At 44.0% G+C, this 14,992-nt stretch overlaps 1 protein-coding gene across 8 annotated transcripts in view; it reads right to left on the reverse strand.

Annotated features, from left to right (window-relative positions):
- Positions 1-9,466: 9,466 nt before the first annotated feature.
- CCDC9 (coiled-coil domain containing 9) overlaps positions 9,467-14,992 on the reverse strand; it is a 105,766-nt gene continuing 100,240 nt past the window's right edge. For all 8 annotated transcript variants that reach the window (XR_004540323.1, XM_033954517.1, XM_033954515.1 and 5 more), the window contains one exon: positions 9,467-10,005. Coding sequence is in view for 7 of the 8 variants with exons in the window: in XM_033954517.1 (XP_033810408.1) it covers positions 9,991-10,005 (15 nt within the window). In the remaining variant the exon portion in view is untranslated. The remainder of the gene's footprint in view (positions 10,006-14,992) is intronic.

Below are 14,992 nucleotides of genomic sequence, written 5' to 3' on the forward strand. Positions count from 1 at the left end.
GAAGTTCATACAATCTTCCCAAGATTTTCTTGGTTCTTATTCATATTATATGGTGTCTTCCTTATTGGTAAAGTCAAGAATACAGCACATACAATGGAAGGGGAGAGTATCTTCTGAGAAACCCAGTACTCTCCACAGATATTTCTTTACCATAGCTTTTCCTTCTATCATGATTTTCTAGACAGTCCATATTCTTAATAATCCTTTCCTCTCCTTTAGTTTCTATAAATTTTTTTTTGGGGGGTGGGTTAATATTAGACATTTGCCCCTCAAGATGATCCAAATGGGTCATCTGTTGTGACTGATTGCACTGAGCTCTATCCTGATAACCAGTTTATGAGAAAACTTGTAGCTGATACATGAATGGAGATTTCCAGTAACTGAAGTGCTTCCCCAAATGGAGTCCAAGGTTATTGTTGCTGTTTTTTTCAGCAAACACTTGTGACACAAGAGTTGCAACCTATGGTTCAGAGGAAACACTCCTGATATCCTCCAGAACCCCTTGCTTAATCAGGAGCAATGCCATTAGCTGAGTCCCCTCCATGGAAGATGACCCTTCACAACCCTTCAGCTTCTGGCACTCATCATTTATCAAAACTTTTTATACCACCTGGCAGCCAATCATCACAATAGTTTATGATATAAAATACATAAATAAAAAATGAAAACTCCATAATAGATAGGATAGACCTAAACCATACGTACAGCAAAACTTAAGTATAACCACTACTACTTATCATTTATATAACACTGAAAGATGTGTGTAGCACTACATTTTTGACATTTATAGACAGGCCCTGTTCAGAAGAGCTTACATTCTTACTTGGACAGACACGACATATAAGGTTGGGGATGCAGAACCCAAGATGAAAGGAGTTAGGAGTTGAAAGCACTCTTAAAGAGGTGGGCTACAAAGAAAACAAAACACAGATACCTTGCTTATTTCCCTGTTCTCATGAGACATCAGGAAGGCCAAATGCTTGGGTGAAAAAGTATGTCTTAAAGTCTTTTTCTAAATTTAGGAAAAAATTCTGTTTCATGGATATTATCAGGAAGCTGGTTCCAGAGGGCAGGTGCCAGCCAAAAAAATGCACTTTTGTGAGTGTACATCCAGCATGTCTGAGTGAGAAAAGGAAAATCAGTCTGTGCTGAGATCTTAAAGTTCATCTTGGGAAAGAAGAAATAGTCATAGATCCTAAATATGAGTGTGCATATGAAAAATATGCTTTTGTGTGAAAAGGGATGAGCAACCAGTGGAACTTTATATAGAATGGCGATACATGATCAAATGTTTTAACATCTCCTAATATATGAATCACAACATTTTGTAATATCTGAACTTGTTTGTGGGGGAAAACAGGTAAAACAGCCCTAAAGGACTCACAAGAAAAAAAAGAGCTGAAGTGGGATTTGAACCTGGTTCCTTTGTTCTCAGTCCACTGTGGTAACCATTAGGCTGTTTCTCATATCTGTATGCTGTTCTGTTAAGAATGTCCATAGAGAACCAACATGATGTCCTGAGCAGAAAATGAGTCAGTAGTGCTGCCCAATCCACTTTGGTGAATTGATTTGTTTTCCACAAAAATTGGACTCACCAATTCAGTGAACAACTCTCTCTCTCTCTCCCCCCCCCCTCCCCCGTGTGGCCCGACTTGCCTCAAGGGTTTTTTAAAGCAGCAGCAGTGGTGGTGGATGGTTAGCATATGCAGGCTCTGAATAGGCTGCTTGTGGCCTGCCCCACCAGGAACTTCCCTCTGCCTGTCATGAATGATGTCACTAATGACGCAGCAGAGGGAAGCCCTGGCAGGGCAGGCCATGAAGACTGTTCAGAGCCTGCTTCTTCTAGCTGTCCATCGCCACTGCATTAGGAGACCTGAAAGTATGTCATATCTCATGGGGGGGGGGGGGGGGGGTCAGGCGGGAAGTGCTGCAGAGGGGGATGGGTGGGAGGAACAAGCTTCTGCACAGAGGGATAGGAGGTAAGGACAGAAAGCTGCTGCACATGGGAGGAGAGAGGAAGAATTGTTGGACATGAGGTGGAAGAGAGGAAGAGAGTGGAACAGAGGTAGAGAGCGGTGAGGGAGAAATCTTGCATGTGGTGGAGGAGAGAGAGACATGCATGGAGAAGAGAGGGAGAAATGTTAAACATATGGTGGTGGGCAGGGAGAGATGGGAAGAAAGGTTGCACATGATAATGGAGGGGAGAGAGAGATGCAGCATGGAGGAGAATAGAGAAGTTTGACTCAGGACACAAGGCAGGGAAAGAGAAAGATGATAACCAGTGGGAAAGAAATATTGGATATACTAGTGGAAAGGAAGATACAGAGACGGATGGTAAACATGAAGAAAGAAGAAAATATCAAATGGGCAGGAGACCCTGGTGAGCGAGTTAACAGAAGACAAACAGAAACCAGAGCCTGGGACCAACATGATTTGAATAATAAAATGACCAGACAACAAAAGATAGAAAAAAATAATGTTCTATTTTGTGATTACAATATGTCAAATTTGAAATGTGTATCCTGCCAGACATGGTTAGACAGCGAGCGTGAGCTAGGATCTAACAGAGAGGAAAAGTCTTTTTTATTGTGTTTACACCACAGCACTGGTGTGGGGTTGTAGATGGCAAAGGTAGGTGAAGAGGCTACAAAATAAATCCACTAGGATGTTTGGGAAAAAAAACAAACCAAAACCACCCACTAGGGCAGGAATAGTGAATTGAAAAATCAATTCAATAGGCTGAATTGGGTGGCACTAGTCAGGAGCTCTGCAGTTGTTCTGGTGTTTTGCTGGCTAAGATGGAGAAAAGCAGAGCTAAAGACATACCCCTATGAATCTAACATACCTCCCAGAATGGTCCAATATACCTCAGACTTTTTTGTATGTCACCCATGGTTAGAAGAGCCAACAGCTTATTCAGCCTCAGGAATATTGTGCGGCTACACTTGGAAGGGGGCTTGTTGAACCCCATTTGTGTTGCTTGTGCTACCTCAACCTGGAGATGGAACCACAAGATGATTGGATTCAGATACAAAAGCATGGGTTTAGGAAGGAGTCTTGAAAAGTTCTCAGCCAAATCCACCAACTTCCTAAATTCTGAGCATTATTTTGCCACTGTAGCTGAAAAGAATGTTATCTTATTTTGACAAGTGTCAATTTGCAGGGACAAAATTCTATATTTTGACATAGTTTCAGATCATTGAACCATATCCACATCATTCTCTTCTTGTTTGGGCTGAGTTTTCAGCATCCCCTCGCACACCATTATTGCTTTGGTAAACACTAGTTTGGAGCAAGGTCTATTTCCCATGATTTGGAAGAATGCAATAATACAACAAATAGTAAAATTGGCAAAATCTAACCCAGTTGATTACCCTGCTGTGGGAGCGTCAAGATATTTCTGACTTTTCTTCTGCATGAGTTCATTCCAACTGACTTGGGAGCCGTCCTGGTCTACTGTGACTCCCTTTGCATGCAGTCAACTCTTGAACTGCTGATATTGGATTCATGCATATCTTTCTTCATTTACTTTTTGCCACATATTCCCAGAATATTTTTCTTTCTGGACTCTGAAGAGGGACTTGGGCGGGGTGGTTGGGATTGTTGTATTTTCTGTTGTTCTTTATACATAAACCTGAGCTTCGTGTTACTCTTATGTATGATCTATACCTTTGCTAGATTTGGATCAATAAACATAATTTGACAATAAAATCAGCAAAATCTGGTTATTCTATCTTACTTTAGACCTACGTCAAACCTATGTTTGTCTTGAGAACAGTGAAAAAAGTTGTGTTGCAACAGCTCAATTGCTATATTGATTCAACTAATGTTTTACATCCTAGGCACTCGGTTTTAATTACTGAAACCATATTAGCATTATGAATTTCATAAAACTTTAGATAATGGAGATTTCTTATTAGTTGTCTCATTGGATTTGGCATCTGTGTTTGATCTAGTTAATCATTCTGTTTTAATGTCTAGATTGCAGTCTATTGCTCTAAAAAGTTAAAAGGTCTCCATTTATTTATACTGTATTTTCATTTGTGATCATACCTTTTCATTTGCCCTTAATTTTATCTATTGCCTATCAAGGTTATCTAAAGATTTACAATCAAGTATTTTTCCTACCTTATCCGGTGGGCTCACAATCTATCTAGGATTAAGTGACTTGCCCAGGGTCACAAGGAGCAGTGTGGGGTTGTGAACCCACATCCTTAGGTGCTGAAGCTTTAACTGGCCACTTCCTCCTTCATGAGACCTATTCAAGGAAATGCGATTTAGATTGCAGAGTTCAAGGCTCCACTCTATTGCCAGTCTTATTCAATATTTTTATAAGCTCTTTACTCTCCATGCAAAATTATGGTATAGGAATACACGGTTTTGCTGATATTTTACCGAAAGCCAAGACATCTTCCCATACATTAGACATTATTGCACTTTGAATACTATGCTTGAAACGGCGGTGTGGGAATGCCTCCGTTGCTTGCAGAGGGACCTACCCTCCAATGCTTATGTTTCTCTTTGGAAACGGTTTAGGACTCTGTACACTATCCACTCCACAAATTCGGGGGGAGAATGGGGTGGGGGGCTAGGGAGAGCAGGGAGGAGAGGGGGGGGAGAAAAAGTAAAAATCTAGTCTAATTTGCAGCAGGCACTTTGGCCCTGATTCTCCAAAGTGCATCCCGATTTTAGGCAGCTGTAGGCGTCCTACAGCTGTCTAATCAGCCAATCGGGATGCACGTTTTTAAAAAAAAAAATGCTCCCCAGGCAAGCCTGAAGGCGCCTCTGGGAGCCTAGGGAGACCCGCAAGATGCCTAAGCTCGTCTAAGGGCCTTAGGCTGAACCTAGGCGGCCCTACGCGTCTCCCTAGTAGAGGAGAAGCTTAAAATGTAGGCCAGCAAAATGCTGGCCTACATTGTAAGTAGACGCGGCAAGGGATCTCTCTGCCGCTATAAGTATAGTAGGCCGCGGCCCCCTGACCAGGAGGGTGCCCAAACCCTCTGCCCGAAGACACCCCCCCCCGACACTACCGACCGCCCCCCCCCCCATTACCGATCTCCCCCCCCGACAATATCGATAGCTGGCAGGAGGGTGCCCAATCCCTCCTGCCCGAAGATGCACCCCCCTCCCCAGCGCTAACAACCCCCAAACCTCCACTCCACCAAACCTGTTCTTAGATGGGTCTTGCACGTCTTGAGCAGGAAGGCACGCCTTGTCGAAATGAAGCGGGCCCGCCCCTTCCCGGCCCATCCCGCCGAAGCCTAAGGCCTGATTGGCCCAGGCTCTAGAAGCCTGGACCAATCAGGCCTTAGGCATAGCGGGTCCGCCCATCCCCACTTAATCTAAGGCCTGATTGGCCAATCAGACCTTAGACTTAGTGGGGATGGGCAGACCCGCTATGCCTAAGGCCTGATTGGTCCAGGCTTCTAGAGCCTGGGCCAATTAGGCCTTAGGCTTCGGCGGGATGGGCCGGGAAGGGGCGGGCCCGCTTCATTTCGACGAGGCGTGCCTTCCGGCTCAAGACGTGCAAGACCCATCTAAGAACAGGTTTGGTGGAGTGGAGGTTTGGGGGTTGTTAGCGCCGGGGGGGGGGGTGCGTCTTCGGGCAGGAGGGATTGGACATCCTCCTGCTAGCGAAAGATATTATCGGGGGGGGGGGGGGAGATCGGTAATGTCGGGGGGGGGGCGGTCGGTAGTGTGTGGGGAGGGGTGCGTCTTCGGGCAGAGGGTTTGGGCACCCTCCTGGTCAGGGGGCCGCGGCCCGCTATACTTATAGCGGCAGAGAGATCCCTTGCCGCGATAAGTGTAGCGGGCTGTGTCTAATCTAACCCGTTTCTCTAACCCGCGTCTGTAACATGGACGCCGGTTACAGAATCGGGATTTAGTTTAGGTCGATTCTGAATAGGACGCCTCTCCTGGGCGTCCTATTCAGAATCAGGGCCTAGGTGTCTTGCGGGCCTCGCCTTCAATATAGGCGGCCTGCCTGGGGAGCATTTTTTTTTTTTAAAACGTGCATCCCGATTGGCTGATTAGACAGCTGTAGGACGCCTACTGCTGCCTAAAATCGGGACGCACTTTTAGAGAATCAGGCCCTTTCTGTTTAGTATTGCCTCTGTTTTACTAGTGATTTGCTATATCTTGTTTCTGTACTAGCTGCTCTGTTCTCGCACTGGTTGTTGTACATTGCAATGTACTGCTCCAAGTTGACTTAAATAAAGTTTTTTTTTAAAAAACCCTAACCTAGCAAACCATCTACAAAAGCCCCAAGTTTGATGGGTAAACCTATTACTACAATAAATTCATTTAGGGAGGTGGAAGTATTATTTGACACACCGATACATACAATAAAGATGGCGAGCCCCACTGGAACAGCTCCAAAATAACGAAAAGATCCCACTATTCAAAGTAGGTGTATAAAAGGGGAGGAAAAGGATCTCAGAAACCTGCTTGATAACCAGGAATAAACCTCAGCCAAGTCTGCCAAGGTTCCATGTTTCATTCATTGATCCCCTTCCTTTTTTATTCTATTTCTTTTATATTTATTACTAGTCTTTAAAGCCCGTTACATTAACGGGTGCTAGAGCAGATGTCTGTCTGTTTGTTTTCTTTGTCTCTCTCTCTTTGGACGCTTCATTTGTTCTGTCTGTGGCTCTCCCTGGCCCCCTTTGTCTGTCTGTCTCTCTCCCTGTCCCCCTTTGTCTGTCTGTCTTTCTCCGTGGCCCCCTTCTGTCTCCCCCCCAAAAGCAAACCAAGATTGCTCCCTGCCCCCCAGCACACCCCTCCCCCCCTAAAGCAAAGCAAGGTTGTTCCCTGGCCCCCTTTCCCTCTCCCCCACCCCAACTTCCCTGTGCAGTAGCAGCATTTCCCTCCCCCACCCCACTACCCTGTATAGCAGCAGCATTTCCCTCCCACCCTTCCCTGTGTAGCTGCAGCATTTCCCTCCCCCCTCCATTTCCCTGTGCAGCAGCATTTCTCTCCCCTCTCCCCACCCCACTTCTCTGTGCAGCACATGTTTGTTTCTGGCCGGCTCCCTTACCCTTTCAGCGCACAACCAACCTTCATCTTCCCCGGACCCGATCTCCACACTCCCGCCCCTGTATCGCGGAACATGTGAAGTGTCCAGCAGGTTGGGCAGTGCCCCGTGCCACCACCTCAGCCAGCGACCAGGCGCAGTACTGCGGGGTCAGCAGCCCGTAGGCTCAACTGTAAGGCGGTCATCGCAGGGTGCCATTGAAAGACCTGCACAGTCACGCGCCTCCAGCTAGCATAGGCGCCTTGAGAACTGGCACAGAAGCACACCTCACGGCACCATGAATCATGAAGTTTCAAGAGCGCATGTGCGCTCTAGGGTTTTATTATAGATGATTCTTTCTTCCTTTTAACATAAATTTTTATAAAACCTTCTCCACTTAGTTTTCTCTTAAAACTATATTTGTTTGAATTACTGTTCAATATATCTTCAAAATTTACTTATCTTAAATGTTGCAGGCAGCCACAGCCTGACAGGGCCCGTTTTGCCAGGATTGCTGGCTTTCTCAAGGGTTCACACAGATTGCTGCATGTTTACTCAGCAGCTTTCAGTCAACAGGCTTCATGCCGAGAACAGCGTTCCTCTGAATCATTGGCACCTGAGCTTTAAAGTTCTCCTGCGGTGTCAAAGCTAAACTTAGTAGAGCTGCTGTTATGACATCAAATCCCAGTGCTGCACCTTGTGACCCTGGGCAGGTCACTTAATTTTCTAGTGCCCACCGCTTTGAAATGCCAAAGTCCCCTTTCCCTCAAATTCTAGCTCATCATTTAACATTTAGTTTTAAATCATTAACTTTTTATTGGATTCTCATAATACAATATCATGATTTTCAGTGTTAAAACATCCTTAATATGTCTAATCTAACCCCTTGATGAAATCATTAGAAGATTTAAAAAAAAAAAAAAAAGTGTATGAGGGGTAAGTTAAAAGATTTCATACAATGAGTGGTTTAAACTTCAAAAAGGAAGTCTCTGATAAAGGGCAAAACAGTACCTGAGCCAGCAAGCCTGCAAATATTTTAAAGAATGCCATCACAAATGAAGCAGCTTTTTCATACAAAAGGCCCAGTGCTTCCCTGACTTAATGCAACACCTTAATGTAAACCTGCAGCCATACCAGTGCTACAAACAGCAAGGAAGTAGGGGATTAATATAAATACAACCAAAACCCCACTGTAAAAGCTGAATTACCACTCAGAATGAAAAAAAATGCCTCAGGATTGTGGTGAGCAAATTTATGCCCTACCAACCTCCAACTACATCATCGGCTGAAAAAAAACCCCCTTACATTCAGTGGTTTAGTCATACAAAAAATTTTTCACAAATCATGATAAATGAGATATTTTGACTTAATATATAAAGAATATTTAAAATCTCCATATTTATCATTAGTGTGCAGTGAAGAGTCAAATTGCACTGGTTTGGAAAAAAAAACTGTATGACTAAACCATTGAATGAAAGTTTTTTTTCTGCCGATGTGGTTGGAGGTTGGTAGGGCATAAATTTGCTCACCACACTCCCGAGGCTTTTTCTTTCATTCTGAGTGGTAATTCAATGGGGTGTTTTTGGTTTTTTGTAGCTATACCAGTGCTATGCATTGCTGACAGCATTTTCAAAAATCATAACCTCTATGGTAAAAAATAATAATAATTTCCTGTAGCCTTTACTCTCTGCTCACTTATGAATCCTCAACCTCATACACCCCAATGTCCCCCACACTCATTAGAAAATGCCATAGCAGCTCAGTCTCGGGGCACAAATCAAATCAATTAAGCTCTTCTTATGCATGTAACGCCTGCTCAATGAAAATATCATTTTCAGCAATACTGTGGTGAAGCAGACAGCTTCAACAAAAATAAAATTAGAAATTATAAGAATGAGAACACAAATTCAGATTTAAACACATCATGTCCAAAAGGGTTTTGAAACCTAAAAAAGGGAATATTTTTTAAACATCTTCCTGCTAAAGCTTCTTTATGTACAAAGAGGAGAAAAGGGGGAGGGGCAAGTATTGAAGCTCCTGGTAGCTGCTTTTCACAAATGTGCAGGGTCAGTTTCTCCTTGCAGCAGCTAATTCCTTGCAGCTCAGCAAAAATCAGTGGGCCAAGTCTCAGCTGATTGTGCATGATTAACAATGAAGGAACAGGATTATGGTATGACATTTCTGAATCCAGCTGGTACTTGTCCTTCATGATATAGAATAAGGGGCTCGTAATAAAAAAAACAAAAATGTCTAAAAAGTGGCCTAAATGGGTACTTGAACAATCAAAAAGCCTGATCGTCCAAGTACCCATAACCAAAGCTGGTTTTAGACGCATCTAAAACCAGCTTAGGCCTTTCCCCTGCCTCTAAACGCATAGAGCGAAAAGAGGCGTTTTTAGAGGAGGGGAAAGGGCGAGAGGTGGGCCGACCTAGACATAGGCGTACAGCAGGTATAACCAAAAGTTTAGGCAGGTTCCTAGTCGGCACTTACACATTTTGATTTAGACCAAGTCAAAACAGGTATAAGTGCCAAAAAGGGGGTCGGTGAGCTGATGGCGGCTGCTGCAATCAGCTCAGCAGTCCAGCAATAGTGCCAGCTACTTATATAGGGTAAGGTGAGGTTTTACCCATTCCTTAGTCCCAAACAATTGATTGAGGGTAAGAAAGAGTTAATCTAATGCTTCTGAATATTGCATAGATACCATGGATTCCAAGAATTCTTCACACCATCAGACCCGCAAAGCTATTCCCAATCCTTCTCACATTCCCACATTTCATGGTAGTAATTGGTAACTTCTCTTGAAACTTGTCTGTAAAAGGAGGCATCACTTCAGCTTTCACACTCAGAGTGGGATTAAGAGCATTTGTGGTCACTCAGGAGCTAAAAGCTTCTGCTACTGGGACTCTGGGCAGTCTGAAAGGAGCTCAGACAGGCACAGGATACGCTTTGTTTGAGAGGCTACACATAACAGTGATAATTCATGGCTCTTCATTCTGTAAAAAGGGAAAAAAATATAGATTATCTGAAGCGAAGAAGTAATTCTAATGGTGCTGTAAAGAAGAGAGAGTGAAGAAAGATTAATTCATCATCCACTGCTTGGGGATAGTGTGAAATAGTAAATGACAGCAGAACGGTCCATCCACTCTGCCTATTAGTTACATGACTTATATATTCATGATTTATCATTTTTCTTTTATATTTCTGGGCCATGGATCGCAAAGTTCACCAGGTACTTAGATTCCAGTGACTGACTGGAAAAAAAGGAGAAACCTCTAGCTTACATAATGGCTGAAAAGGAAAAAATTACTACTCTTATAACATTTCAGATTTAAAAGGATTTGGAGATAAGAACATAGAAGAATGAAGAATTTTTTAAAAAGGGGAAAGAAAATACAGAGATACAGAAAAAAAAATTGTGCCCAGCAGGACAGATGAGAAAGGGGAAAGAAAACAACAGACTGATGGGCACATTACCACAAATGATGATAGAATTCATTGATACTTTAGGATGTTCAAAATGTTTGATGAACAGTCTTTGAAAGGAAAACATAGAGCTTGCTAAGTTTACTTGCAATTATGAATATAAAGTAAAATAAACCACCTAAAAAAGTGGGAAATATGCATTAGATTTTTTTAAAAATAGCATGTATGATTTTTTTTAAGGGCAGGTTTGTCCAACCTTTGCTAGCAGGAGTCACATTTTATATTTTGTAACATCTGGAGGTCTGAAACACATGCCCACACTCATGCTCTCTGAAAATTACACTCAACTCACTCTCCAAGAATACCCAGTTTCTCTCTCATGCACCACAACCCCACTCCCCACCACCAGCCTCTCTCTTACCTGGCTGACTCTAGCTTTATGAAAACCACACAACGAAACATTTAAGGTACTGAAGGGAATAGACTTAGTAGATAAGGGCAGGTTGTTCACCCTCTTCAAGGTAGGGAGAATGAGGGCCCTCTCTAAAATTGAAAGGGGATAGATTCCGTACGAACGTAAGGAAGTTCTTCACTCAGAGAGTGGTAGAAAGCTGGAATGCTCTGCCGAAGTCTGTCACAGGGGAAAACACCCTCCAGGGATTCAAGACAAAAGTAGACAAGTTCCTGCTGAACCAGAACGTACGCAGGTAGGGCTAGTCTTAGTTAGGGCGCTGGTCTTTAACCAGAGGGCCGCCGCGTGTGCGGACCCCAGGTCTGACCCAGCAGCAGCAATTCTTATGTTCTTATGTTAACTCCGGCTTCCCCACTGTGAGCTTGAAATATGTGGTACAGGAAGTTTGGAGCAATACAGGAAGTTTAGATTAGTCATGTGGTTTCAAATAGTGAAACTTGAAACCGCAACAGCTCCCAAATGTTTCGCACTGTGTGGTTCAAGATTGTAAAGAGCTAGAGTTGCAGCAGGGAAAGGGAATAGGGGATGGAATTTGATCTACCGCTTTTCTGTGGTTACAATCAAAGTAGTTTACATATTATACACAAGCCACTCATTTTGTACCTGGGGCAAGTGAGTTGAGTGACTTGCCCAGAGTCAAAAGGAGCTGCAGTAGGAATTAAACCCAGTTGCCCTGGTTCTCAGCCACTGCACTAACCAATGGGCTACTCTTCCAGTGGAGTTGTGGGATTTTTGATGCAGCCAGGCACAGGCTGGATAGCGGCAGTTAACAGGCCGAGTTCTGGCCCATGGGCTGTAGGTTGGGCATAGAGAATGACACGGTGGCGGTTTACCCGCGGCCACCGCATTTTAGCCGCGGGTCACCCGCCGAAAACGGGGAAGAAAACTAGCAGTCGCTGCGGCGACGGGGACAAGGCCATTCACCGCCCGCGGGGCGGTGAATGGTCTTGTCCCCGCAGTGAGGCATGAAGGATTGCGCGGTCCCCGCAGCTCACACCCGCCTGCCCAATCGATTCTAGTGTTTAGCCAGCTCTCTCCCTTCTCCTCACCTTAGTTTGTAGATTTTCTTTTTCGGCGACCCGCACGCTATCAGAGAGCCGCGCACCCGCTGCTGCTCAGTTTCAATCTTCTGCTCTGACGCAACCGGAAACAGGAAGTTGCAGCAGAGCAGAAGATTGAACACTGAGCAGCCGCGCGTGCGCGGCTCTTTGGGAAAGCGTGCAGGTCGCCGAAAAAGAAAACCTATAAACTAAGGTGAGGAGAAGGGAGAGAGCTGGCTAAACACTAGGATCGATTGGGCAGGCAGGTAGTGGCTGCGGGGACCGTGCGATCGCTAGTGTTCCCGGCTCAAATTGGAAGGAGGGAGTGAAAGGGAAAAGGATTCTGGGCCAAGGGGATGAAGTCGGAAAGAAAAACCCACAGCAGGAAAGAAAGGGAAGGACTGGCAGGTGAGCCAGATGCTAGAAGCAGGGGGGGGGGGAGAAAGAGGGAAAAAAGCTAGATGGGGGTTGAAAAGAAGAGACACACTGGTATGGAAGAGGAAGATAGGGGAAATCTGGACACAGGAAGGTAACAGAAAGAGGGGAAATTATGTGCATGGGGCATAGGGACAGAGACATAAAGGGGACATGCCATGGGGATGGTATATGGACACAGGGGGGGGCAATGACAGATACATAGGGGAGATATTAGAAATGGAGAAAGTAGGAGCACAGATGGTTTGTGGGGATGGGACAGGGACCGAGCTTGCAGGCTCCAGTGGCTTGCACAAATTACATTGTAACGTGCCATGAAAATAAGAGGAAGGAAGGTAGATAGGCCACGCGAGAGGAGCTGAAGGGTAGTAGAAAGGAACAGATGGTAAAGGAGGGAGGGAAGGGTGGTGGTGGAAAGGAATAGAACAGACATTGAAGGAGGGTGGAGAGGAACAGACCCCCAAGGGAAATGTGGAAGACAGAGTGGGAAGAAGACAGATGCCAGACTATGCGGGAGCGGAGGGAAGAAGATGGGTGCTAGACCAATTGGGGGGGGGGGGTTAAGGGAGAGGCACAGTAACAGCAAATGGAAGACGCAGAGAGAAGACACACAGTGGATGGAAGGAATTCAATGAGAAGATGTGGAAAGCAGAAACCAGACAACAAAGGTAGAAAAAAAAATTATATTTATTTATTTATTTTTTGCTTTAGGATAAAATAGTATATTAATTGTGTTGATAAAAATTTATAAACAAAGCCCTGCCAGCTGAACATCTCTTTCTCTAGTTCAGCAGCAGGAACTTTGATTTATAAGAAAGGAATAAGCTAAATATTACAGTACTAAGGCTTATATGGATGCAACGGTGACGGGGCGGTGAATGGGATGGCAGAGGCGGTGACGGGGCGGTGAAAGGGATGGCGGTGACGGGGCGGTGAAGGGAACGGCGGTGACGGGGCGGTGCAGAGGATGGTGGGCCGGTGACGGGGACAGATTTTTTCCCCGTGTCATTCTCTAGTTGGGCAAACCCGTTTTAAGGGAAAGCATTTCATAAATGATGGGAAAGAGTCCTACAAAGTACATTTCTAAGCAAGTTTAAAGACTGATCCAACTAAAAGAAGCCCCTTAATCTCTACCCTACTGCCCCCTCCTTACCATTTAAGCATATCAAATGTCTCCTTATGCAACTACTGCTTACAAAATCAGCTGATACAGGCCTTTACTTTTTCATGTTAGTGCAGCTGATGTCATCACAATAATCACTGTTCTACTACGGGCCAACCAGACGCCCTTGGGCTCTTGACTGGTAATTACTCTCTTAACCATCTACAATAACTACCTTATGGGATATCTATTATAAAGTATGTTGTATATGGGGTGGGGTGGGATTAAACTTTTTTCTGTACATAAGAATTGTAGAAATTCAAGTGGAATTGTATATTATATGAATGATTTTCTGTACACTTCTTCTAAAATTTAAAATGAATAAAGATTTATAAAAAAAAAAATAATAATAATAATAATAATTTATTTTCTTGTATACCGCCTGCCAGTAGGTCTGGGTGGTTCACAGTAAGAGAAACTGAGACATTTCAGTGAAAAAATACAATGCAGAAACCATATTACTACTTTAAATACAACATCAGCAAAAAAAATTCAATTAAAATACAAATTCCTAGATAAAATAGACAGACTAGAGTTGGGGGGGGAGGGGAGAGAACTATTGATAAGTTCTGATTACTTATCCCAAAAGTCTCATTCAGCATTTTTTCTTTTCACAGTATGAGGAAATGATTTTAGCCAAAAAGCAAAGGTGCAATGTTTAATTGATTTGGTCTGCTCCATAGGTGCCATTGAAATGGCTGAAGCTGCCAAACACACACAATACAGATTACCCCCCTCTCTGGATACAGTGAAGGAACTTGCTCACTATTGCACTCACTGGCAGGCACAAAGCTATATCCAATGGTCTCCTCAACCCTCCACCCTGCCTTCTTGCAACAATATTGCATCAAGGCAGATGCTAACCCAGGCAGCCCTTGGGGAATGGGGGGTAGGGAGAGAGAAAAATAGGACATCCATTATCCTTCAACAGTACAAGAAATTGGTTTTAAACACTGGGAAAAAGCATACGCACAGCGACAGGACGCAAACTCAGCAAAAAAAAAAAAAAAAATCAAAGAAAACCAACTTCTTAAAAAAAAATTTATTGAAAGAATTTGATTTGGGAGGAAAGCAACAGAATGCATGAACAATAAAGATAAGCCAGGCAGGAATAAGCATTGAGCCTTTAATACATGATTTACATATACTTATTCCCAAATCAAGATGGGGGGAAAAAAAAAAGATACAACGTTTCTAGGGGCACAGAGAACCTGCTGTTAAAATGTAAACTCTACTGAAGGTTAACAAAACCCTATTTATCTCAGTGGACGGAGATACCCAAGGGATTTCAGATCTCTGCACCATTCATCATCCAGTAAATCTATCACTGAACATTATATGCAGTTATGGCAGGTGTGGGATGCCTCGGCAGCATTTTTCTGGCACGTGTTATCTGATAAAGCAGTGGTTCTCAACCCTGTCCTGGGGACCCCCCAGCTAGTTGGGTT

The sequence above is a fragment of the Geotrypetes seraphini genome, chromosome 8 (assembly GCF_902459505.1).
Source record: "Geotrypetes seraphini chromosome 8, aGeoSer1.1, whole genome shotgun sequence".
Classification (NCBI taxonomy): domain Eukaryota; kingdom Metazoa; phylum Chordata; class Amphibia; order Gymnophiona; family Dermophiidae; genus Geotrypetes; species Geotrypetes seraphini.